The sequence below is a fragment of the Sturnira hondurensis genome, unplaced genomic scaffold, assembly GCF_014824575.4.
Source record: "Sturnira hondurensis isolate 20B ecotype Veracruz unplaced genomic scaffold, ASM1482457v3 Scaffold0018337, whole genome shotgun sequence".
In the NCBI taxonomy this organism is placed as follows: domain Eukaryota; kingdom Metazoa; phylum Chordata; class Mammalia; order Chiroptera; family Phyllostomidae; genus Sturnira; species Sturnira hondurensis.
Window position 1 is genome coordinate 2,657,986 of NW_028090968.1, and position 27,101 is coordinate 2,685,086.

Genomic DNA, 27,101 nt, shown 5'->3' on the forward strand with positions numbered 1-27,101 from the left:
GGCAGGATGGCTTGGTTGAGAGGCAGAAGAGACCATCTGGATGGTAGAAAAAGGTCCTGGGTTCTCATTAGTGAGCACCCCAGCCAAGGCACCCATCCTCACTGCTGAGCCCACCTCCTCATCCCAGAGACAGAGCAGCACCCCTCCCCTGCCAGGCTGGCTTGTGGGCAGCCCCACCGCGGCAGCAGCACTGGCACAGGCACAGCACCTACCTGCTCCACTGCACGCTGTCCAGGCCCGTGGCAGCGCTCTTCTCCTCGTCTGTGGTGTTCTGCTCCTGCACGGAGGTGCTGGCTGCCAACTCCGGGAGCTTGCTGCGCTCCATGATCACCATCTCTATCTCTGAAAGCAAATAGAGACTGGAATGGGCCCAGACAGCTTCCCAGACCTAGATTTATAGACAGACTTGTGTTTGAGACCAAGCTCCAGTAAACTGCTTCTAATACAGCATGCAAGTATTCAACAGCAGTGACAGAAGCACCAGCAACATACTGGAGGGGAAATGAGACAAAGGCTAGAAACTCTCTTTCCTTTCATCCTGGCATCATCAAGAAACAAGTCGCTGATTATGACAACAAAGCACAAATTGCCAAAGTTTATTTTATTTCAAGGGTTTTAAAAAATATATTTTACTTTTTGATACCACACTTCCTTCCTGGAGTTGAGATAGCACAGAAGAAATACGTGGTTGATAAAACATAACCAAATTCACTGAAAACACTGTGAAACTATTTATACTTTAGAAAAAGCTTTGATGTGATGAGAGCCTTTTATTTTCCTTTTCTATTTACAACTTCTGGATGGCAGAGAGAGGTCGGGAATCATGTTCTGTTTTTCCCAATGAGAGAATGGCAATTTGTACCACCTGACTTCAGCGTGCTGTGCATTTTAATGTTCATAAAAAGGTGTAAGCCAGTGAAGGAAACCATCCTGACTTAGTGACAGACTGCTGTCACACTGCAAGGTGTCCTGTTACAGATCCCTTCACATGTGGACATAGACCTTCAAACACTTATTTCTTGGAACACAGAGCTCAGTTCATTTCCTCCGCCGCTGGGAGAAAAAATGGGGGGAAATAAGATGATTAAAATGTGAACCTGCATTTGTTTCTGGAAAAATGGGAGCACACCGGGGTTCCAACACGACCCTGCCATCATCTTTCCCTGGACGCGCACAAGGGCCCCTACCTGGCCACTGCGTCTTCTGTGGCCTGCTTAGTTTGATCTCTGCACAGACCCAAGTGATTTGAAGCAGAAATTAGCTCATGTCACCCTTCTCTTCAAAATTTCACCACTGCCTTCCCATCACATTCAGCACGAAGTCCAAATGCCTCGATGGTGTCAAGGCCCCGCACAGCCTGGCTCCCGTCCACCTCTGACCTCAACCCCTCTCCACCCAGCACCACTCCAGCTGTGCTGAGCTTTCCCCACTCTTCTTTGACCGGCCCAAGCACGTTCCTGTCCCAGAGTCCTTATACAGCTGCCCCCTTTTCCTGGAATGCCTCACCCCAGGTCCTCCCTACCCAGGCATGACTCAATCCCACCACTCAAGGCTCAGATGTCACCACCTCAGAGACCTCTTGAAGACCACCTCCACCTGTGTTTCCTTTACCTCTTCAAACTATTAATTAAACTGCATACTTCATTCAAGTTTCTTTAGTTTCCACCTAATACCCTTTTTTTTTGTTCTAGGATCCCATCTAGGAAACTGTATCACATCTAATTATCATGTCTCCTTAGGTTCCTCTTGGCTGTGACAGTTTCTCAGATTTTCCCTGCTTTTGATGACCTTACAGTTTGAGAAGAACTGGTCAGGTAATCTGTAGAATGTCCCTCAATCTGGGTTTGTCTTATGTTTTTCTGATAACTAGACTGGGGTTATAGGTTTCTGGGAGGAAGACCACAGAGGGGAAGTGCCCTTCTCATCACAGCGTATCAAGGGTACAGGGTAGCAACATGCTCACGACTGTCGATGTCAGTCTGTACCACTTGGCCAAGCATTATGTTGCTCAGGTTTCTCCACTGGAAAGGAACTTTTCTCCTTCTTTCATTTCATACTCCTTGGAAGCAAATCACTAAGCACAGCCCACACTTAAGGAAAGGGGAGTTATGTTCTATTTCCTTGATGGGGGAATAACTACATAAATTATTTGAAATTATTCTGAATAGATTTGTCCCCTCCCCACCCCCTGAGTTCACTTTACAGCATTTATAACTACCTGGATTTTATATTTTCTGTTTATCAGTTTGCTTATTGCCTGCTTGCCTTTCCCTAGTAGAATGTGGGCTTCATAAGAGTGGTTGCCTTAGCTGTCTTGTTGGCCACTAGAACTCCAGTGTCTAGCCCAGGGCCTGGCACACGGCAAGTGCTCAATAGCTATCTCTGGAATGGACAAATGGATAATTGGTCTAGCCCAATGCAGGCGGTTCTGACAGTGGCAACACATATTGGGGTGATCCATAACCCCGTCCAGCCTGAGTCTAATTTGTGCAAAGTGTTCTCACAGGGAAATCAGAGACAACCCTACCGCCCTACTGGGAAGCTGCTAAGCATGACTGCATTTGCGACTATCCTGTGGGGTGGAGGAGTGCACTTCCCACATGTCCATGTGGGCCCTTTCTCTCCCTGCACTGTGTTCTGGAGTCATATGCCATTGACTGAAGTCTCTCACAGGGCTGTCCCCCACTACACAAGTGGGGGCTGACATGATTTTTAAGTGATTTGTGGACAAATATTTTCTTTGCATAGTTTTGCATTTATTTTCATGTGCTTTATTAGAAAATTCTAACTGCACAGAAAACCTGTTCTTTTGAGAATGTTACTGCTTAGGATAAGGCTAAATTTTTAAGGGAAAAAGTGTGAGTGGATTCATAGAGAGCCACTGAGTAAACAGTAGTTCAAGTAGCACATAGATCTATCGATGAGCAGGAGGTGGTGCAGACTGCTGTCTGGGAAGCATCACTCTTTCCCGTCCCCACGTCTGTACCTCCACTGACCTCCTTAGGGTGCCCCCAGCTACCCCAGGCTTTTCCACAGTGAGGTATAGACATCTCAGTAGATAAAAATGATCCACTAGGCAGTACCTCTTTTATTTTTACTTATTCTCATCTTTTTTTATTGTTATTCAAGTATAGCTGTCTCTATTCACCCCCCACCACTTTCCCCTGACCCACCGCCCCCCACTTCCCACCCTCAATACTACCCCACTTTGGTTTCTCCATGTGTCCTTTATACATGTTCCTTGATGACCTTTTCTCCTTTCCCCCGCCCCCCTCCCCTCGGGTTACTGTCAGTTTGTCCTTAATTTCAATGTCTCTGGTTCTATTTTGCTTGCTTGTTTGTTTTGTTGATTAGGTCCCACGTATAGGTGAGATCATATGGTATTTGTCTTTTACTGCTTGGCTTATTTCACTTAGCATAATGCTGTCCAGTTTCATCTGTAATAGGTTAACACATGGTACTTATAATTATTTTCATCTTTAAAAAATGTATTTTGTTGTTTTTTTTTCAAAGAGATTATTTACTTATTTTTAGAGAGGGGGAAGGGAAGGAGAGAGAGGAAGAGAAATATCAATGTGTAGTTGCCTCTTATGTCCCCCCTACTGGGGACCTGGTCTGCAACCCAGGCATGTGCCCTGACTGGGAATCGAACTGGGAACCCTTTTGTTCACAGGCCCCTGCTCAATCCACCGAGCCACATGAGCCAGGGCTATTTTGTGTGTTTTTATAATGTGAGTAACATTAGCACAGTAATGTCAAATGTATAATTTATAATAAATGTATTTATATTTGAGAGATGCATGCACAAATTACGTACTTATTTGTTTGTTTGTGATTACTGATAGGGTGTGCCAATAAGGACATCTGAAGACTACCAAGCTAGACTACAGCCTCCCACTCTGGTTTCTGCCCTGTGATCTTTGACCTGCCTCCTGCCCCACTACAAGTTTCCCTTCCTCCCGGCCTGGCTGTCATGGCAAGAACTCAGCTCCAAGCACCTCCCCGCAGAGTTATGGAGCCAGGCACTAGAGCCTCAGCCTGGAGAATAAGCATGCCGTGATCTGGTTGACCTCTTTTAGTTTTTAATCTCCCTGGACACTACTGAAATTCTGGAGCACAGGAGGGAGAGGTTAGAGATAGTGCAGTTCAGTGCTCATCAAAATTTGTTGAACAGTTAGACATTAATTTTTAATGACAATTTCCCATGGCGCACCACCACAGTAAGCTGATGAGAGCAGAACTGCCCTAGGTGAAGAGTGGGGGGGCCCCAAACCCCTCCAAACCACGGGTTCCCTCGTGCACTCCATCGAGGCTTCTAGAGCTCCTTTGTGAAACTCTGGAACTTCACACGAAACTACCTGAAAATCACTGGTTTGGTCCTGGATACTGTATATGAGATAATGGAAACCTGGGAGAGCAGTGACTCTTAATACAGCTAGAAAAGTAACAGTGAAAGCCAGGACTGCTCCCCCCCCTCTCTCACATCACATCCAGTGCAGAACCAGGAACACAAGGGCCTCTCCACACAGAACGAGGTGTCCAAACCTTGGCTGGGTCACCCTGGTTCTCACAGCAGTAGCCCCACCCCTCCCATATACTCCTGACCCAGCCAGCATAGATGTGGAGTGAGCTATTTCATTTAGATTACTCTTCTAAATGAATATAGAACAGTGCTTCCCATGCCAAAACAGTTTCTTCCTAGCTTCTTGTTAATAATTTTATCCAAACAACTCTTAAAAGTAGTGATTCTTACCCAGGATCTGCCAACTCCCTGTATGCAAAAGGCTACATGGGCATGAGAGGGGTGGGTAACAAGTTTTTGGGGAGAGGGTCTCACCAGATTCTCATTGCTCTAAAAACATTCTATAGGCATCTTTAAAAGAGGATTTGACTTATCCTGGTGATTCAAGGTCAAAGTAGACCCCCCTTTGTGTAGCTCCAGAACATCTAGCATGTTTCTGTATGGCCTCTGTACCCTTGCCACCCCCGCCACGTTGACATCATGCCTGCGTCCCTCCCAGGCTGCACATGCCACGTTCCCCCACTGGGGAAAGCAGATCAGCAGGTCTGATCTGAACTCAGATTTCCACTGATGGCCACTAAGGACTTAGGCCCTAATGATAAATTTCCAGGGGGCTCCATCTGAACTTCAGTTATTAGATCATGAGCCCCCAACCACACCAGGTTTCTATTTGAGAGTCTGAAGGGACTGCAACAATAACCTAGCCCAGTTCTGCTCAACTTCAGTCACATGCCTGCCTTTACAATTCCGCCATGTCTGTGTGGTGTCTATGCTCTTTGTTATTTACTTAATCATTTTATTTGAACTCACTTTTTTACTTAAAATACATTTTAAAAGAAAACTTTCTAAATAAAAAAAATTTTAAGTTAAAGAAAAAAAGGAAACCAAGTCACTACTATACCCTTCAACCCAATGATCCCACTTGCAGGAATTTATCTGGAAGATACACCTCCAGCAACAATAAAATGCACACGCACAAGGGTATTCACTGAAGTATTATCTGTAATTGCAAAATACTGGAAACTACCTAAATATCCAAGCAGAAAGATTAGCTGAATAAACTATGGTACACACAGTGCAGCTGTAGAAAGAAATGAGGAAGAACTCCGTGAACTGATATGGAGTGAGTTCCGGAGTTACCGCTCAGTAAAGAGATCACACTGCCAAAGACCATATGTAGTGTGTTACTCTGTGCATAAGAAAAAGGGAAAATGAGAAAATATACATACATACACTTCTCTTCACAAAAAGAAACACAGGAAGGATAGTCCAGAAAACAATCAAGCTGCTTACATACAATAGGTGGAGAGAATGGATGAAAGGAACACGGGCGTGAGGGACATGTCTAACACACCTTCCGACATAGTTTTGGGTTTGTTAATATTCCATACATTAAAAAAAATGAATCAATAAGAATAGGAAGGGAAAGGCCTACAATGGAAACATTTTTACAAATGCACACTTATTTCAAATGAATATCATACTGACCCATAAGGGGAAAAGAAAGGAAAAACAGACTAATCCAAGTAGTTTAGGAATGTGATACTTAACTCTAAACCCTCAGTCTGGGGATGGGTGAAGGATGGGGGATGGGGTGGGAATTACAAATAATTCTGAACTCTTGTTGAAAAACAAATAATCCTGAAACTTTCTAGACATTTTTATAGGACTGCGAAAAGTGGACCAGCTGATGTTGCTGGGAGGAAGAGTTCTCACTGTGGAAGGAGAGATACACATCTGAAATGGAGAAAGGCAGGAAATAGGCCTCTGGGAACTGATCAGAAGTGGGGGCACTGGTATAAACGTATGATTTCTAAGAAGTATATGTATACAAACATTTGTGTGTATGTATATGTGTGCATGAATAAATGTGTACTTTGTGCATGTACAGGCATGTTTCCTAGCTCTGTCCCTCGAAAGGGCCAAAAAGCCAGACAACCCAGTGGCAATGAGCACATGTAGTACCCAGATCTTGGCTTCTGATACCACTGCCCATTGAGAGGAACCAGAGCTTTTCAGAGAAATGCTTAATTTCAGGGATGGGCAGAGCAGATACAAGATGAACCTGGAATACTTTGTTATGCCAGAAAGTGTAAGGACTGCTTGAAAAACTGGTGGGGGTTTATCACAAGGACTAAGCCACCAGCTTGAAAGGATTTCCAATGGCTAAATCTGGAACAACTTGAGCGGCAAATTAATTAAATACAGTAATGAAATACAAACCACTAAAAAACTGAAATCCATGAGTCCATGCCAAGAACAAATAGATAGATAAACAAATAAATGTGGAGAAAAGAAGAATCTTGTTTATAATGGAATGCTGAAGACTGACTTTTAAGCATGGAGAGAGTGCTGATGTTGGACAGTCAACATTCTGCCACCATCCTGGTAAAGACTCCAGCAGGCAACAAGCATCAGTGAATGCCAAGTGTAAGGGGGAATTTTAATGAGCCGCAAGATATCTGCATATTCAGAGTGTTTCCCCATGGACTGCCGATTGATTGCAAAGAAAAAATAAAGTAACGACATGGTGGAGAAGCTGGGCAATACCTTAACCAAGTGACCAAAATTAATATTACCCAGGAGGGACAAAAAGCCATCCAGGTGTGACACCCCAAGAAAGACACGATGCCACCTATACCATATTCCAATCGCATAGCCGTAGTCTAATCACAAAGAAACATCAAAGACAGAATGAGGAACATTTTATTAAAACAAAGGAGGGAGAGGTTCTGTAGTCTTTAAAGAATGTCAGTGTTGTAAAAGAGAAAGAAAGGCTGTGGCAACGTTCCCGATAGAGGAAGCTAAAGGGACGTGATGATTAAAGACACTACCTGACCCTAGACTGAATTCTGTACTAGAGGGAGGAAATACGCTATGAAGAACATTATTAATGGGCCAACGGAGGGACTGGAACGTGGACGGCACAAAACTATTATGAAGCTGATAGCTGTACTATGGTCGTGAAAGAGAACACCCTAATCTTAGCAAATGCACACCGAAGGGTTTAGGTGGGAAGAAGCAGGATGAGAAAAATGTTTGTGAGGGTGCACATGTGTATGTGTGTACGAGTGTATGAGTGCATGTGTAGAGAGACAGAGAAAACGCAAATGGGGTATAATATGTTAAATGGGGTATAAGGTGAAACTGGTGCTCTTTACACAATTTTTGTTTTTTAAAATTTTTTATTAATCGGAAATAGTACTGTAAGTATAAAATCAATATAAATAGAAAGCAACTGTGAAAATAATATACGTTATGCATAAATTAAACGGTACCCAGGACACTTGTGTGCATTGAGAAAGGGAAATTTAGGAACGGGAGAGAGGTGTGAAAGACCTGGCACCCCTGAACTTGAGGCTCCCCTGGAGCTCATCACTCGGCTAGAATCCTCTCACCATGGCCTTTAAGGTCCACTCTGCCCCACCTAAAAAAATCTCCATACCCCACAGCTGGGACAATACAGATCTAACATAATCTCTGAAGGGGAAACTGAGGCATGGAGGGGTTTGTTTTTTTTTGAGGGGGTAGGCCTCTGCTGCCCCCCACTGGCTGCTGTGGGCTCTTCTTCCAGCACTGCCCAATGGGCTGAGTTGTGTAAAAATGAGCATTTGTTTGGTATTAGTTTCTGTGCCAGGCACCATGGCTCATAATCTTGAAGGCTCCAGCCACCCATTCCAGCGAGCGACCCCATTACACCACTAGAGGCTTGAGCCTTTGGGAGTGAAGGAACTTGCTGGTGAGACTGCGATGCTGGGAGAAGAAACCCGAATCTCCAGCTCCTCTGGCTTCGGCAGGCTCTGCCAGGCCCTCCTTGGCCTCTATCATTTCCACATATCGTTTCCACAAAAGCCTCTGGAGAAGAAGAGGATTTACACACCCACATTTGTAACAACATTATTCACAACAGCCAAAAGGTGAAAGCAACTCAAGTGTCCCTTGACAAATGAACAGATAAGCAAAATGTAGTCTATCCAAAACACAGAATGTTGTTCAGCCTTAAAAAGGAGGAAATTCTGCCATTTGCTACAACCTGCATGAACCCCAAGGACATTATGCTGAGTGAAAGAAGTCAGTCAGGAAAGGAGAAATGCTGTATAACTCCATTTATGAGGCATCTAGAGTTGTTGGATTCAGACAGACAAATCAGTGAAACGGTGGTTGCTGGGGGCTTGGGGGAGGGAGAACGGGGAGTCGTTTAACCAGGACAGAGTCCCACTTTGGGAAGGCGAAGAGTTCTGGGTTTGCAGGACGGTGATGGTGGCACACCAGCCTGAGTACACACGGGTGTCAGTTTCTGCCTCTCCGTGACAACTCTGGCCAAAGCGGCGAGCTTCCCCAATACTCTGACACTTTGATTTTTTTAAATAACAGCAACAATTCATCAACTTGCCTAGGATGATGTGCATTCTAATCTGATTAATATTTGGTAAATGAAGCACTTTTCAGGGAAATGGCAGTCATGACCTCCCAACAGTCTTTGACTTCACAAATTCCAGGATTTTCTCAGTTGCCCTTAATGTTCTACATTCCAGCAATCACAGCAAGGACAGACAATAAAAAGAGGGAAAGGGGAGAATAAGAAGGTTTGAAAAAAAGAAGATTAAGAGAAGAAGGAGAAAGATGCCCTTGCTGGTTACCAAGGATACACAGGAAGTGCATCCTGCTGGCTTGGCTTTGGAGCAGAATTTCAAGAGGCAAATGGGGCCTAGCAACAACAGTGTGTGTAAGTAAGGAGTATTTAGGGTGTCCCTCTCTTTGTTTTTTTATTATCTCTTACTGAATAGCACAAGATCGAATTCAGAATATTTTTCTGGGAAGTTGCTTTTCAGAGGGCTTGTCTAAACTAACCTCCAATCCTTCTCCTTGTACTAGTTAAGCCCATTTGAAAAGTGGGCCCTCCCACAACTCTTTACAACAGTAGCCCAGCCTACCAGTCCTTCTCCTCCCTCCAGACACAAATACACATACACACACACAGAGCCACCTCTCTATTCCTTATAGAAATTAACAGAGAAACAGGCCCTCCGGAAACTTGCTGGGGTCCTCAAGCACGTGGTCCCCCAGCGAAGCTCAAGTACTGCTTCCAGACTCCCCACTCTACTCTTCATCTCGGCCATGGTTTCCATTCCGTGCTCGTGTCCTGCGCTAAATGCTGAGGCAGTAATGTTCTTATTTCTGACACCCTAAGCGCTGGGCATTATGAAGCCCCCTCTCAGCGGAGAGGCACAGGAAAGGCAATGACTTGCCCAGGGTCACGCAGCTGCTCTGCAGGTCTGGGATTCAGACCCTAACTTCCTGACAGCTAGTCCCTGGCTCACCCTAACTGAAAAACTCTGCTGGGCCTGGGGTTTACTCTAACTTTACAAGAGGAGCCAGAAATGAGGCCAGCCTCCATTCCATGTTAGTAGAGACTTCAAACACACACACACACACACACACACACACACACAAGCAAAGTTGGGGCCGCAAGCTTCAGGCACCCCTCAACTCCCAGCTGACCTGGAAGGTTCAAAGTCAGGGCTGTCACCTGCACTCCATGTCCTTGCTGAGATTCCAAGACACGAGTAAGCTTTGAAGGTTAGGCCATGAAACTGATGCCTACCTTTCCATAGGCAAAAAAATCGGAAGCCAAATCCTATTTTTCAAAGAAGTTCAAACAATTCCTTTTCTTGTCTCAGACATGTTTATTAAGTTACTGCTCTAAGTGAATGCAAATAGCAGCGACTGCCCTTTCAGACTGCAGAGCAAGCTAAGACACGAACACACACTGAGTGAACACTCCTTTGGCTGCAGGGACCAGGGCACCCCTCCGTCTTCCTTTTAGTGTTCAGTTTCTGAAAACTTAGGGGCCCTGTGATTTTCTTGGTTTCAGAATGAGTCACCCATCATACTGAGATGGAGCAAATTTCTTTGCAAACCGGGGATGGGAGTGAAGGGTCCAGGGGTGCACATTCATTTCACAGAACTTCCTCGTCTGGACTCAAATGTGGAGGAGGTGTGAATTTTGGGTGCTGCATTTGTAGAGAAAAAAACATGTTAATGCCACATTCAAATCAGGTCATGGCAAAATTGTGACTTGTGACCACATGTCTTTTTACTCCTATTTTTTTTAGTAAAGATTTCACCACTAACATGGGGATGGCGGGGTAGGCAGGGGGGGACTGGTGTCAGCATCTCTTCACGGAGGAGTCACCTGTGCCTGTCTGTCACAACTAGGCTGTCAATAAACCCCTAGATCCAGAGACAATGTAAGAAGCTTGCTAAAGAAGACATAATTTGGAGGAGAAAGCCACATATCCACCTTAAAACAGGAAGGGAAAAGACGTCCTTAAAGGGATGAGGACACTGAAATACTGTGGTTTGCTAGGGAAGGAGCTACTGTCTGTGCTGGTCCAGTGTCTAGGCCCCCTTCTTCTGATGAACACACCTCGTATTTACTGAGGGAGTCACTGTAGGTGAACATGTGACCCAGCCCTGGCTGGTCACCATAGAATATCCGTCTCCAGGGGGAGGGCAAGCCAGATCCATCCCTAACAACTATCACACCCCAGACTTCAGCTGCAGCCAGTGGGAAGAAGAAGATCCTTCTCCACTCGGTGGTAAGTTGGCAGGATATGAGCCTGGCCCTACCAATGGTCATTGCTGCACCTGGGTCCAGCCCTGCCTAGCCCCCCAGTTACAGAAACAATGATCAATCTTTTTGCTTAAGCCAATCTGAGCTGAATTTCTAAATCTTGCAAACTCAAGAATAATAACAACTTTTTAAAAAAAAGTTGTGCACTTCTGGTCAAGATGGAGACATAGGTAGATGCACTTAGCCTCCTCTCACAGCCATAAGAAGGATCACAACTAACCTCAAAACAAAAAAATACTTAGAACAGCCAGAAAATATGGAACCAACAATTTAAAGAAGCCATATTCAACTAAATGGGTAGGAGAGGCGGAGACGGGGAGCCAGGGCAGAGGATGCAGTGGTGTGGCAATGGCAAATGGTGGTGGTGAGGTAGTGGTGGCGGTGACTGGTAGAAAGGGTGGAATCCCCCATTTACGTGCGGTGGATAAAAATTGGGAGGGACACCTGGGGAGGAAGCCATCCCAGCCCCAGGCCAGACCGCACAGCCTGTGGTTCCAGTGCTGGGAAAATAAAGCCTCATAACTTCTAGCTGTAAAAACCAGTGGGGTTTGGGGTAGGGAAGAAATTGCTAGCCTCTTAGTAGAGTCCATTTAAAGGGCCCACATGGTCCTAGAGTGTATGCAAACCCACCACCAGGGCAACAGCTAGAGGGGTGCCTGTCACAAATGGGAAGTGGGTGAAGTAACTGCAAACAGGGTGAGTGCCAAGCGAGCTTCCAGAAGCCAGGCCACAGCATAGTCCCCTCTCCAAACCTTCCCCCATGTCCAGAGCCACAAGGTGGTGAAGGGCATTGCCACACTCTGGCGGTTACCTAAGGCCCCATACAACACAGCAGGTGTGCCAAGACAGGGAGTCAAAGCAGCTCTACCTAATACAGAGAAACAAACACAGGGAGGCTGCCAAATTGAGGAGAGAGAGAGAGAAATATGGCTCAAAAGAAAGAACACAACAAAATCTCAAAAAAAGAATTAAATGAAATGAAGATAACCAACCTATCAGATGCAGAGTTCAAAACATGGTAATCAGGATGCTCCGAAAACTCACTGAGTATGGCCTAAGTATAAGGGAAGAAATGAAGGCTACACTAAGTGAAGAAAAGGAAAGAGCACAGGGAACCAACAGTGAGGTGAAGGAAACTGAGACTCGATCAATAATTGGAACCAAAGGAAGAAATAAACACTCAATGGGAACAGAATGAAGAAACAAGAATTCAAAAAATTGAGGAGAGGATTAAGAACCTCTGGGACAACTTTAAATGTTCCAACACCCAAATAACAGGGGTGGCAGGAGAAGAGGAAGAGCAAGAAGTTGAAAACTTATTTGAAAAAATAATGAAAGAAAACTTCCCTACTTTGATGAAGAAAACAGACATACATATCCAGGAAGCACAGAGAGCTCCAAACAAGCTGAATTCAAAGAGGCCCACACCAAGACACATCATAATTAAAATGCCAAAGGTTAAAGATAAAGAGAGAATCTTAAAAGCATCAAGAGAAAAGGAAAGAGTTACCTACAAAGGAGTTCCCATAAAACTGTCAGCTGATTTCTCAAAAGAAACTTTGCAGGCAAGAAGGGGCTGGAAAGAAGTATTCAAAGTCATGACAGGCAAGGACCTACATCCAAGATGACTCTATCTAGCAAAGCTATCATTTAGAATGGGAGGGCAGATAAAGTGCTTCCCAGACAAGGTGAAGCTAAAGGAGTTCATCATCACCAAGCCCTTATTATATGAAATATTAAAGGGACTTATCTAAGAAACAGAAGATCAAAACTATGAACATTAAAATGACAACTATCAACAATTGAATCTAAAAGATGAAAACAAAAACAAACGAAGCAAATAACTAGAACAAGAACAGAATCACAGAAATAGAGATCACACAGAGGTTTATCAACAGGGAGGGGGAGGTGGGAGAGAGGGGAAGGGTATAGGAAATAAGAAGCATAAATGGTAAGTACAAAATAGGAAGAGTGATGTTAAAAATAATAAAGAAAATGGAGAAGCCAAAGAACTTATATGTACGTCCCAGGGACATGAACTAAGGCAGGGAATGCTGGAGGGAAGGGGGATACTGGGTAGAGGGCTGCAAAGGAGGAAAAATTGGGACAACTGTAATAGCATAATCAATAAAATATACTTTTAAAAAAGGCATTACATGAACTATACTTTCTATACTCATAGTTTCCAGAAGGAAAGGCCGCAAGCTTGGGAAGACCATCCAAGGCCCCCAGTAAACGCAGATGTCACGACAGGACTGCAAGTCGGGTTTCCCGTCTGCCAGGCACCTCCCGCATCTACACTGTCCTCTGGCTTGAAACTGAATTAGGAAATGTGCCTGACGTCCTTCCAAGTCACAGGAATTAACAGCTATGCAGTTTCACTGAAACACTGATATAGTCTAGGGAGAGAACACCCACCAGCCACACCTTCAAATATGAGACTAACTAAGCAATCAAATATATGGTTCACAAAGCCCCTGACTACAACTCCTGCTGCCCAGTTAGCTGTCTGTTTGCCAGACGGGCATGTGAAAGTTATATTTACTGATGATGAACTGGATGGGAAGACTAATACGCATTTGAAAAACTAAGGTACCAAAACGCTGAGAGGCTTGTTGACAGCCGTGCTCAACTGAGCTCTGAAGTCAGCACCAAGTGAATGAACCTCTGGGGAAATTCCTGGATCCTGTGTGCTACAGGCTGAATGACTGCCTGGAACATGGGTTTTTGGAAACTGGTGGACGTTCTCTCCTTGCCCTCTGCACAGGGCCCTCATCCTGATCCCCACGGCGAGCTGGAATGGCAGCCTTGCGCAGCCACTGAAGCCCCTGTGCATTAGGACTGGGCCACCACGCTGACTCATTTGATTGTGCACAGAGGCCAAGACTGCCCTGTCCACACCAGTTAGTCACAGCCCAGGCCTGGTTGGGAAGCAGCCCTTAAAAGGTCTGGAATGAAGGAGGGTAGCATCTTTCCAAAGCAAAATTGATAAAAACACAGTATAAAATGAGATAAACTCCCCCCTTTGCCCCCTGATGTGGCCAAAGGACAGCTAAATCTAGGGTTTAATCAGACAATTTTGTCCCAAGTTTAAAACAAATACCCAAATGATCTAAATAAGCAAATTAGTATGGGTTCCCTCGTGTTTGCCCCTCTCCCCTCCATCCCCTTCCTCATCAAAGTGATATTTGTTGGTAAAAGTTTTCTGAGCCAAAATGCTTACTGCAGGCTTTGAACAGGAATAAAAGCTACTGGAGATCTAAGCCTTCAAAAGAGGACCAGGTGACACCAAAGGGGTGCTCTGGTGACATGTACTGAAATGCAAGCATGGCATTCACTGACAACTGCCAAGAAAGCCAGAATGGGGCCATTGGGGTGGGGCGGGGATGGGTCTTGGCAGCAGCGCCCCCCCTACCACCACCCCCCACCCCCCCACCACCACCAAACAATGATTTCCCAGTCACTGATTTACTGAGCCACTCCATTTCCCAGCTTCAGATGCCTAGGACTAGGGACTCACATAGCCCAGGCTGATGGGCCAAGGAGAGCTGGCTTCAGAGCAGCCACTGCTAGCCCAGGACCCAGGAGGACGGCTTACAGGAAGTACTCCCCACATGGTCGGCACACCACAGCTGGGAGCTGAAGACAGCCTGTGCCTGTGCTGGGAATGTGGTGGGAGCTGACCTTCAGTGACCAGAGCCCCCAGCCCGCTTCCACCCCATCACGTCTTTCACCCTGAGTGCCAGAGGCTCTGGCCAGGAACCCCATCTGTGTGGCTGAGTGCCTGGCTCATGACACAAAAAACTGGACAGTTTAAGCTTGCTTAATCCTAGAGCAGACCATGGTCTCCAGGTTGACAAGGTCTTAGCATCTACATAAGAGGTGAAAAATAAAACAGAATCATTCCCAACAAAGTCAAAAAAGAGGACCGAACTATTCTGCTCATTTAGCATATAGGCAGCAAACACAAGTACACCTTACTATAAACACACAGGCCTTTAAAAGAATCTTAATGTGCCCTGGCTGGTGTAGCTCAGTGGATTGAGCGCGGGCCTGCGACCCACATGATTGCGGTTTGATTCCCAGTCAGGGCACATGCCTGGGGTGCAGGCCAGTCCCCAGCAGGGGACTCATGAGAGGCAACCATACATTGATACTTCTCTCCTTCTCTCCTTCCCTTCCCCTCTAAAGATAAATAAATAAAATCTTAAAAAAAAAAGAATCTTAATGTAAGAATCCAAGGGATTATATTGCATTACTTGATTCCAAAAAACCAATCTTATTAAAAGCAGTAAGCTCATTAAACACTGCCCCCTTTTTTCCTACTGTGCCCTGCAAACAGTGACTTCTGTCAGAAATCATAATCCAGTAATCAGGAATAAGAAGAACAGCAATAATGATGAAAATAATGATGATAATAATAGTAGTAGTAACAGTAGTAGTAGCAGCAAATGTTTATGATATGGGCTAAGCACTGTTCTGAGCACATTGCATATGTTAACTCATTTACTTCTTATAGGAACAAAGTCAATACTATTTGTTACCTCCGTTTTACAAGTGGGGAAAGTGAAGCACAGGGTGAGAGGACAGAACCCTGCTGCGGGTCAGCCACCCGGTAAGGGCGGGCCTGTACAGGGTCTGCCTTCAGATGTCTGGGTTGTTTAGAGCAGCGATTTCCAACTTGTGTGCCACAACAATGAAAACATGCAATACCTGACGATTTAGTCAGGGGCACTGACCTCTTTGCCCTTAGACTGTCAAATAAAAAAAATGACAATGGCCAACACAATAGCCATCTAGTGTGAATGAATCAAAATTGTACCTATTTTTTCTTGTCAGATCAGCAAAAATTGTATTTTCTGGTGTGCCACAGAATTTTAGCAGTTTCTTTATCTGTGCCCTGACACGTAAAAGGTTGAAGATTGCTGGTTTGGAGTGAGGCGCACCAGTGTCAGGAATGAAGAGAAGCACCTGCTGACACACAGGGGGGACCAGACACAAATGACAGCCTGGCTGGCGGCGCGGGCAGCAGGGCAGGGTTCACGGGTGCACTCACCTTCACTCTCCCCACTCGTCTTGATGACTTTTGAACCACCCTCTGTACCTTTAGACTTCTCAGCATCTTCTTGGGCATCCTCAGTGGGCCCTTTCTCCTCATCTTCTTCTTCCCCAACGTTTTTGTAGTTGGGTCTCTTTTGCACCCGCCGCTTGCCCTTGTGCTTATTCATCTCAAGGGATCGCTCAAGTGTCTCGGTGGGTTTAATAAAGCACCGAATGCTGGGCTTGGCCTAGGAAAGCAGAACCGACACAACAAACCTTTGTCAAAGATTTGAACCTTTGTATCTCACTGGAGCCTATCAAGCTGTCTGAGAGTTTCTGCTTCAAGAAATTCATTTCCAAAACAACAAATGCTACCTTCTAGTTTGTTGTTATGACTATTACTAACATCATCATTATCAAATAATCAAAACAATAACACCAGCCACCGCTGACCGCCCACCACCCTAAGTCAGAAACTGCACTTCGCCAACACCAGCTCCCTTTGGTATTCCTGAAGGTCATCATTTGCATAAAACTTCTGTTAACACTTTATGGAATCTGTGTACGTGCCAGATGTATTTTAAGGACTCTGACTACATTGTCTCACTTACAAGTTTACAACCCCATGAGATAGTGCTATTATTGTCCTCATTTTACAGATGAGGAAACTGAGGCTCAGAAACATTAAACGATCCACCCAAGGTTACACGGCCAGGAGGTGGCAAAGCTGGAATTGAAACCAACGTGCCACCTGCACAATTTATGTTTTAACTACAGCACAGTGGTGTTATCATTAACTTCTTATTTAAATAAATTTATTTTAAAAGAAACTGTGTATTACTAAAGGAAATGAAACACCAGTGTACCTTGTTAATGTAAAAATAAATAACAGAAAAGAAAAGCAAGGGGACTGAATATAGCCAAATGCTGGCTTTCTTTAGAAGGGCCAAGAGGATGAGCGATGAGTTAAAGCTCATACCCAAAGGACACTTGCCCCAGAGGAAGAAGCTTTTCCTTAAAGAGTAGGAAGGCTTCTAACAAAAATGAAGAAGGCCTGTTCTGTCACCAGTGGTTTATGTCCCATATTCTGGAAAACATGGCTGTATCTCTGCCCTTATAACAAGCAGGAGATAGAGGGATCACCAGTCCCACTTTAAAGATGAGAAAATAGAGGCTCAGAAGTATTAAGCAACTTGCCCAAAGCCACACAGCTTCTGAGCAGCGGACTCAGAATTTTCACAGAAGCTTGCCCAACCCCAAAGCCCAGACTGTTCCTAAAATAACAGTGCTTTACCAGGAGCTCAAACTCAGCTCCGTATTCAGTACTCTAAAAAGTATTTACGTGCAAATAGACCAGGACTAGAAAGAAGCAAAGACAAAAGAGAACTCTGATTTGTTTGGGGCAGGATTCTAACTGGAGAGTTTTTCTCTTGCCAGGATCTGGATGACGTTCAGACATCATTTTGTTCTTTAAAAAGGGAAAAGTTTTCAACTAAACTTTTCCATTATCTTGATATGGTTTATCCATCTTCTGAATTTACCCCCAAACAACCACCAACTGTATTCTGAGGGGGCCGCAGTACCTTGCCAATAAGTGGAATGTGTTCAAGGAACACAAATTAATTTCAATATCACTCAAACAAAACGTAATTGAAAGCTAAATTAGCATCCAAATACAAACATTAATTTTTATTTACCCACTTAGTATTATTCATCAACAAAAATGACAGATGAATTGAGACATGATTCTAGTGTCCAGGAAACCCAGATAGCACATTACAGAAGCCAACCACCGAGAGCCCAGAGCATTCCAAGTGTGCACTGCTTGACAGACAGCATCCATCAGAGCCCACTCAGGATGCTATGGGATTGAACGCAGCCCCAGATGCCCCCTATCCTCTCGTGAAGGACCTGAACCCAGTTAGTGAGGGCCCCAAATGAAGCGCCAGCTTCCTCTGATCACCACTCACTGCCAGTGGATGTTAGATCACACCGAACACAATCAAAGCTTTCAGAAACAGAAAACCAAGACCAAACAAGGACGAAGGCACCACCCAGGTAGAAGTTCTGAGCAGAAATTCATGAGTATGGATGTAGAAACCTCTTTCTGAGCTCTATGTGGACAAAGATGTACGGACCAACTGATAGAACTAAGGGAAGTAAAACATGCACAAGGTCCAGGGCTGGTCAGAGCTGTGTGAATCGTAGCTGAACTTCACCGTAGCTGTGGGGCCTCTCTGTGCTTCAGGTTCCTGGTCTAAAACATGAGGAAAGTGTTTCTGACTTTAAACTAAATAAAATCACGGATACAAAGTTCCTTCGGAGTCTGGCAATACAGTAAGCATCCAATATATAAATGACAGTTACATTTCTTTCCCTGCCTATGTTTAAAATAAAAAGTCAACTATGAAAATGAATTTTAAAACTTTCCAAAGGGATCTGCTTTTCTCAGTGATCAGGTGTTGAGGAGTGGAAGAAAGGAAGGCATGCTGGCTGGGGAAATTTCAAACCTTTAAACTGCAACCTACCCAGTAAACAGCTGGAAATAACCTAAATGTCCATCAGCAGAGGAGTGGTTAGGTAATTATGGCCTCTTCGTACAGTGCTAGACTGATATGAAACAGCACTGGGGAAAAAAGCAAGAACAGGGAACAAATAGGGTTCCTTTCAGGTAAAGCTTTTCGAAGGCTCCACCTGATGTTCGTATAAACACATTTTTTTTTCTTGGAAAGCTGCATAAGAATATATTAAGATTGCTTTTCCCTTTTAAAAAAATTATATTCTACTGACTATGCTATACAGTTGTCCTCATTTTCCCCCTTTGCCCCTCCCCTAACCAGCACCCCCAACTTTCTCAGGCAATTCCCTCACCATTGTTCATGTCCATGAGTCACATATATAAGTTCTTTCACTACTCTGTTTCCTACACTGTATTTTACATCCCCATGGCTATTCTGTAACTACCTATTTGTACTTCTTAACCCGCTCACCTCTTTACCTGTTCCTCCGTACACCTATCTCATCTGGCACCCATCAAAACGCTCTCTGTTGTCACGATTCTGTCTTTGTTCTTCTTGTTTGGTTAGTTTGATTTTTAGATTCAATTGTTGATAGATTTGTATTTTTTCCATTTTATTGTTCACAGTTTTTAACTTTTTCTTTTTTTAATACACATTTTTATTACACATTTTGTTGTTCAAGTAGTTTTCTGCTTTTCCCCCCACCCCTGCCCACTACCCCAGTCCTCCCCACCTCCCTCCTGTTTCCACCCCCTACCTTGTTATTGTCCATGTGTCCTTATAATTGTCCCTGCAAACCCTTTACCCTTTTCCCTTATAATCCTCTCCCCTCTTCCCTCTGGTCACTGTCAGCCTGTTCTCAATTTCAGTGTCTTTGGGTATTTTTTGGACTATAAGATGTACCCTCCACCCCCCCAAATTTGAAAGGAATAATGGCTGTTAATGCTGCTGTTGAGTTCTGTTTACATTTACATTGGTGAAATATTATGTTATTTATGTTATTAAATATTTTACCATATTTTTTGCTTCAAAATTTTTTCCCTATTTTCCTCCTCTAAAACCTAGCTGTATCTTATGGTTTGAAAAATACAGTGTATCTTGCTTGCTGGTTCATTTTGTTGATTAGGTTCCTGTCAAATGTGAGATCATATGGTATTTGTCTTTCACTGCCTGGCTTATTTCACTTAGCATAATGCTCTGTAGTTCCATCCATGCTGTTGCAAAGGGTAGGATCTCTCTCTCTCTCTCTTTCTTTCTTTCTGCTGCATAGAACTCCATTGTGTAAAGGTACCATAGTTTTTTGATCCACTCATTTACTGATGGGTACCTATGTTGCTTCCAGCACTTGGCTATTGTGAATTATGTTGCTATAAATATTGGGGTGCATAGGTTATTTTGGACTGGTGTTTCAGTGTTCTTAGGATATAATCCTAGCAGTGGAATTGCTGGGTCAAAAGGCAGGTCCATTTTTCGTTTTTTGAGGAAATTCCATACTGTTTTCCATAGTGGTTGCACCAGTCTGTAATCCCACCAACAGTGCTTGATCTTTCTCTTAAATAAGGGACTTCATATAATAATGGTTTGGTGATAGAAACACCCAGCGCTTCTGGCCAAAATGGAGGCATAGGTAGATATGCTTTTCTTCCTTGCACTACCAAAAGAAGGATAACAATTAAAAAAAAAACCCAGCCACAACTACCAGAAAATCAAACTGTATTGAAGTCTGACAACCAAGGAGTTAAAAAAAAACAAACAAACATCCATCCAGACTGGTAGGAGGGGCGAGATGGGCAGCCAGGGTAGAGAGGGCACATGGCAAGGCAGTGGCATGTGTGCTGAGACAAAGAAATATGGCCCAAATTAAAGAACAGATCAAAATTCCAGAAAAAACACAACTAAGTGATGAAGAGATAGCCAACCTATCAGATGCAGAGTTCGAAACACTGGTAATGAGGATGCTCACAGAAATGATTGAGTATGGCCCAAAAATAAAGGAATAAATGAAGGCTATACAAAGTGAAATAAAGGAAAATGTACAGGGAACCAACAGTGAAGGGAAGGAGACCGGGACTCAAATTAATGGTTTGGAACTAAAAGAAGAAATAAACATTCAACTGAAACAGAATGAAGAAACAAGAATTCAAAACAGTGGACTTCCGCCAAGATGGAGGCATAGGTGGAAACACTGTGCCTTCTCCCACAACCAAGTTTGGATACAACAAAAGTTTTGGTGAACTACCACACATCCAGAAGCCAGAAAACCGAATTATACGGAAGTCCGACAGCTACAAACCGTTCAACGAGGACGGTAAGAGGCAGAACCAGCAGCAGAGCTGGGTCAGCCAGGGCAGATCTAGGAGCGCAGGCAGCCCAGAACTAGTCGGGGTGCGGAACAGACTGACCAAGGTCGCACACTCTCGCACAGTGAGACGGACCACACAGGCCCCAGGGGGCAAACCCAGTGGTGGAGGGCTGACAGTGGTGGCACACCCGCATGCCGAGGAGCGGGGCACGTGGCCCTGGTGACGGTGGTGGCTGCGGTGCTGGTGGGGGTCGCGGCGGCAGCGGTGGCCGCGGCGGCGGCGGCGGCGGCGGCGGCGGCGGGCTCTGGAGAGAAGCCATTGTCCCTCTTTGACCCCGCCCCCACATACGACGTCACAACCCAGCGACTGAGTTGCCCTGCTCTGGTGAAAACCTAGGGCTCCGTTCCTGCTACTTAACAGGCACAAATAGCCCAAAGGATGGCTCAAGAAGAACTCAAAGTCCCAGAGCCAATAACTCTAAGCGACCAACAGATTGCCAGGCTCTCAGAAGCCCAATTTAAAACACTATTTATTAGGATGCTCACAGAATTGGTAGAGTACAGTCACAAATTAGAGAAACATATGAAGGCTAAACTAATTGAAATGAAGGGAGATGTCCAGGAAACCAATAGTGATGGAAAGGAAACTGGGACTCAAATCAATGGAATGGACCAGAAGGAAGAACGAAACAAACGACCAGAAAGGAATGAAGAAATGAGAATTCAAAAAAATGAGGAGAGGCTTAGGAACCTCCAGGACATCTTTAAACGTTCCAACATCCGGATTATAGGGGTACCAGAAGGGGGAAGGAAACAGCCACGAGTGGAAAATGTATTTGAACAAATAATAAAAGAGAACTTCCCCAGTCTGGCAAAGGAAATAGACTTCCAGGAAATCCAGGAAGCTCAGAGAGTGCCAAAGAAGTTGGACCCAAGGAGGAACACACCAAGGCACATCATAATTACATTAGCCAAGACTAAAATGAAGGAGAGAATCCTAGAAGCAGCAAGAGATAAGGGGACAGTCACCTACAAAGGAGTTCCCATCAGACTGTCAGCAGATTTCTCAAAAGAGACCTTGCAGGCAAGAAGGGGCTGGAAAGAAGTATTCCAAGTCATGAAATCCAAAGACCTACAGCCAAGATTGCTTTATTCAGCAAAACTTTCATTTAGAATGGAAGGGCAGATAAAGTGCTTCTCAGATAAGGTCAAGTTCAAGGAGTTCATCATCACCAAGCCCTTATTATATGAAATGTTAAAGGGACTTATATAAGAAAGAGATGATGAAAAATATGAACAGTGGAAGGACAGCAAACTCCCAGTTATTAACAACCACACCTAAAACAAAAGCAAACCAAGAGGACAGCTAGATCAGGAGTGGAACCATAGAAGTGAAGAACACATGGAGGGTTAGAAACAGGGGAGTGGGAGGAGGAGAAGGGGGGAGAAGGCACAGAAAATAGCATAGATGGTAGGTAGAAAATAGATAGGGGGGAGGGTGAGAATAGTGGGGGAAATATAGAACCTAAAGAACTTGAGACACGTGGTTATAAACTAAGGGGGGGAGAAGGGTGGGGGAGGGAGTGTGCGGGTGGAGGGGAAAGAAGGGGGGGAGTAGAACAACTGTAATCAATAAAATAGATTTAAAAAAAAAGAAAAAAAAAGAATTCAAAACAATGAGGAGAGACTTAGGAGCCTCTGGGACAACTTTAACATTCCAACATACGAATCATAGGGGTGCCAGAAGGAGAAGGGGAAGGGCAAGAAACTGAAAACTTATTTGAAAAAATAATAAAGGATAACTTCCCCAGTCTGGTGCAGGAAGTAGACATTAAAGTCCAGGGAGATCAAAGAGTCCAAAACAAGTTGGACCCAAGGAGGAACACTCCAAGACACAACATAATTGAATTACTCAAGATTAAAATGAAGGAGAGAATCCTGGAAGAAGCAAGAGATAAGGAGATAGTCACCTACAAAGGAGTTCCCATCAGACTGTCAGCTGGTTTCTCAAAAGAGACCTTGCAGGCAAGAAGGGGCTGGAAAGAAGTATTCCAAGTCATGAAAGGCAAGGACCTACATCCAAGATTATTCTACCAGCAAAGCTATCATTCAGAAGGGAAGGGAAGATAAAGTGCTTCCCAGATAAGGTCAAGTTAAAGGAGTTCATTATCACCAAGCCCTTATTATATGAAATGTTAAAGAAACTTATTTAAAAAAGAGAAGGTCAAAACAATTAACAGTAAAATAACAACAAACTCACAACTATCAACAACTGAACCTAAACAAAACAAATAAAGCAAACAACTAGAACAGGAAAAGAATCACAGAAATGAAGATCATATGGAGTGTTATCAGCTGGGAGTGGGGAGGTGAGAATGGGGTTAAAGGTACAGGAAATAAGAAGCATAAATAATGGGTACAAAATAGATAAGGAGAGGTTAAGAAATATAGGAAATGAAGAAGCCAAAGAACTTAAATGTACTGCCCATGGATGTGTGAACTAAGGGAGTAGGGGGAATGCTGGCGAGAAGGGGTATACAGGACAGAGGGGGAGAAAGGGAAGAAAAAAATCAGGCAACTGTAATAGCATAATCAATTATATGTATACACACACACACACACACACACATATATATATATAATACATATATTTCTTATTTAAAAAAAAACATCCAAAAAATAATGATTTGGTGATGATGAACTCCTATACCTTTTTTGTTTGAGGAGCGCTTTATCTGCCCTTTGATTCTAAATGATACCTGTGCTGGGTAGAGCAACCTTGGTTGTAGGTCCCTGCTTTTCATATTGCAGGGACCTAAGACTTTGAATACTTCTTGCTGATCCCTTCTACCCTACAAAGTTTCTTTTGAGAAGTCAGCTGATATTCTTATGGAAACTCCTTTGTAGGTAACTCTCTCCTTTTCTCTCAATGCTTTTAAGATTCTCTCTTTATCTTTAACCTTTGGCATTTTAGTTATGATGTGTCTTGGAGTGGGCCTCTTTGAGTCCACCTTGTTTGGGACTCTCTGTGCTTCCTGCATGTCTAGTTCCTTTACCAAATTAGGGAAACTTTCTTTCATTATTTTTTCAAACATATTTCTGATTTCTTGCCCTTTCTCTTGTCCTTTTGGCACTCCTATGATGCAAATGTTGGAATCCCTGAAATTGTCCCCAAGGCTACTTACACTGTCCTCATTTTTTTGGATTTGTTTTTCTTCTTATTGTTTTGATTGGTTGTGTTTTGCTTCCTTATGTTCCATATCATTGATTTAATTCTCAGCTTCATTCACTCTATTGTTGGTTCCCTGTAAATTGTTCTTTATTTGAAATAGTGTAGCCTTCATTTCTGACTGGGTCTTTTTTATGCTGTTAAGGTCCGCACTAAGTTCCTTGAGCATCCTTATAACTGGTGTTTTGAACTTACATCTGATAGATTGCTTATCTTCATTTCGTTTAGCTCTTTTTTCAAGAATTTTGATCTGTTCTTTCATTTGGGCCATGTTTCTTTGTCTCTTTATTTTGGCAGCCTCCTTGCATTTGTTTCTATATATTAGGTAGAGCTGCTCTGACTCCATGTCTTGGTGGTGTGGCCTAATGTAGTAGGTGTCCTGCAGTGTTCAGTGACCCAGCCTCCCCTATCACCCAAGCTGGGTCCTCAAGGTACACTCTTTGTTTGGGCTGAGTAAGCCCTCCTCTTGCAGTTGAGCCTTGGTTGCTATTGGCAGACCAATGGGAGGAATTTACCCAGGCCAGTAGCTGCAGGGATTGGTTGTGACCACTTATCACCAACCTCTGCCCTCCATGGAGGATCAGCTGTGCAGGGGCAAGGTGGTGGTGCTTCGACGTGGTCTGTAGCTGTCCACTGAGTGCACTGGCCCTGGGCTTTCCTGGATGGTGCAGGCCAAAGTCAGCCTCCACCTGTGTTTTGTCCGGGGCCACCCTGCCTGAGCTGTAAAGCAAGTTGAGATGGCTGCTACTTGCACTGGGCTTGGAGATTCTCAGGTAAAGTCAAGCTATGAATCTAGGCTGGCTGTTGCTAGTGCCTCACTTAGGCCAGCTGTTGCCTGTTTGAGAAAATTTAGGAAGTTGTGAAGTATGAGCCAAGACCCACCATTCATATGGAAAAGTAGCTTGGGTGGGCCCACAAGTTAGGTGGGGTAGAGACTCTGGGAATCTCCAAGGCAGGTCAAACAGTGTTAGCCAGGTTGATGGAGATATGGTACCATCAGATATGGTACCAGCTTGCTGGCTCTATTTGGGGAATGATTAGAAAAGGGACAATGGCCTTTGCTTGCCTTAATTGCAGACACTTCAGGTTCTCCCTGTTTACCAATGGTGCCTTTTAAGCTTCTACTCCACTGCTGGAGCTCGGAGGAAGTGAGTCTAAGTGGGTAAGTTCATATGTGGGTTCTCTATGAGTAGCTGCTTGGGGCTACAGCAGTTTCTTTCACCAAGTCAATCCCCACTGGTTTTTGCAGCCATAAGTTTTTGGGACTTATCTTCCTGGGACTGGAACCCTGGGCTGGAGGGCCTGGTGTGGGGCTGGGACTCCTTGCTCCTGAGATATCCCTCCTGAATTTTTATTCACCACATGTGGGGGAGGGACCAGCCCATTCTGCATCTGTGCCCCTCCTACCACTCTGGATGGATGTGGTTTCTTTAATTCAGTAGTTGTCACGGTTCCATTCAACTTGATTTCTGACAGTTTCAAGTGATGGCTGTTCTACATTTTAGCTGTAATTTTGATGTGGTTGTGAGAAGAGGCGAGTTATGTCTGCCGACACCACCATCTTGATTGGAATTCCCTCTGAATTTATTAAGATTTCATCTTTGGGGAAAGAAAGAAGGCACGGGGCACTGTGTGTGCACACCCACACAAGTGCATTTACATTTTTTCATTTCTGTATCTTTCCATTAGGTTTGACATTTCTAACTATGTATGCATATTAACTTAAAAAAATTCAACAAGAATAACTTGGACATTGAAATTATGGACTTTATTTTCCCTCTTTATTTATTTTTGTTTTATATTTTACAAATCCGATTTTTTTCCTTAATACTAATATTAAAATCCCACAGTTACCATGGCAAAGCTGACAGAGCTTGGCTGGGACACACAGGCAGAAATTCAAGATCATTCCTGCTGCTCTGTTCAAGAGCTTCTGGCTGCCAGGCTCCCAGAAATCTCCTTGTTAGGCTGGATCATTCCAGATGTTTCAGATGGAGAGACCCAAGGAGAGGGGTCCTGTCCATCCTACTCTCCACTATGCTCTTAGCACTAAACCAGGTGTCTGGAACAGGGCAGGGCGTTGATGGGATGTGCTGTTGAGTGAATTCATGGCCTCTTGTACTATATTGTATCCAATGTGAATGAGAGAACAACAACAAAAAAAGCAAGGCAGGAAGGAAAAAACTTGCCTGATACCTTCAGGAGCTGAACCACACAAAGGAATAGCAAGTGTGATAAAACTAACCAAGTGGTAAAGCCCACTTGAGAGTAAAAAAATTGGAAGGCTTGGCTTTTTCTTCACATAAAGAAAGCACACTATGCATGCCTTAAAGAAAAGTATTCTGCAGATACTTTTCAGAATACTTTTCACCAAAGGCTCATCTCGCAGGGATCTGGAGCCTGAGCTGAGCAGAAGCATGGAGATCCTGGGCTCTCCTTGTTGACCACAGATTCTGCCAGATACCCAAGGGGGAAGGTGGGGGAAAGCTTTGGGTTTGGCTGGATATTTAGGCTGGTTTCTGGGGTCAGGGCCAGCTGAAGGCCAACAATGTGATTTCAGGGTGGTCTAAGGGCTTAACTGCTACCTAGAGTGTCTGCCCTTGCCTGCTGGTTAATGACACCTCCCACTAGCCTTCACCCCTCCAACCTAAGGCTTGGGTCCTTGCTTAAAAGTTGAATACTTGTGGCGATTCTCCAGAGGTTGGCAATAACTAACACCTTTCAAGATCTGAGAGTAGGTTCTGCAAGGACAGCCAGACGGGTTGGTTGGGAGCAAGGGGTCAGGAGGAAGGACGGAAACCCACAGGCTGGGCATCTGAGTGAATGAGGAACGGCAGCATAGCCGGTGGCCA

At 44.3% G+C, this 27,101-nt stretch overlaps 1 protein-coding gene across 5 annotated transcripts in view; it reads right to left on the reverse strand.

Annotated features, from left to right (window-relative positions):
- Positions 1-27,101, reverse strand: part of CLEC16A (C-type lectin domain containing 16A) — a 222,149-nt gene that overhangs the window by 145,756 nt on the left and 49,292 nt on the right. For 3 of the 5 annotated variants that reach the window (XM_037069037.1, XM_037069039.1, XM_037069042.1), the window contains 2 exons: positions 16,216-16,447; positions 213-342 (listed from right to left, as the gene is read on the reverse strand). In XM_037069037.1, coding sequence (XP_036924932.1) covers positions 213-342; positions 16,216-16,447 — 362 coding nt within the window. The remainder of the gene's footprint in view (positions 1-212; positions 343-16,215; positions 16,448-27,101) is intronic. The other 2 variants (XM_037069041.1, XM_037069040.1) reach the window with 1 other exon arrangement.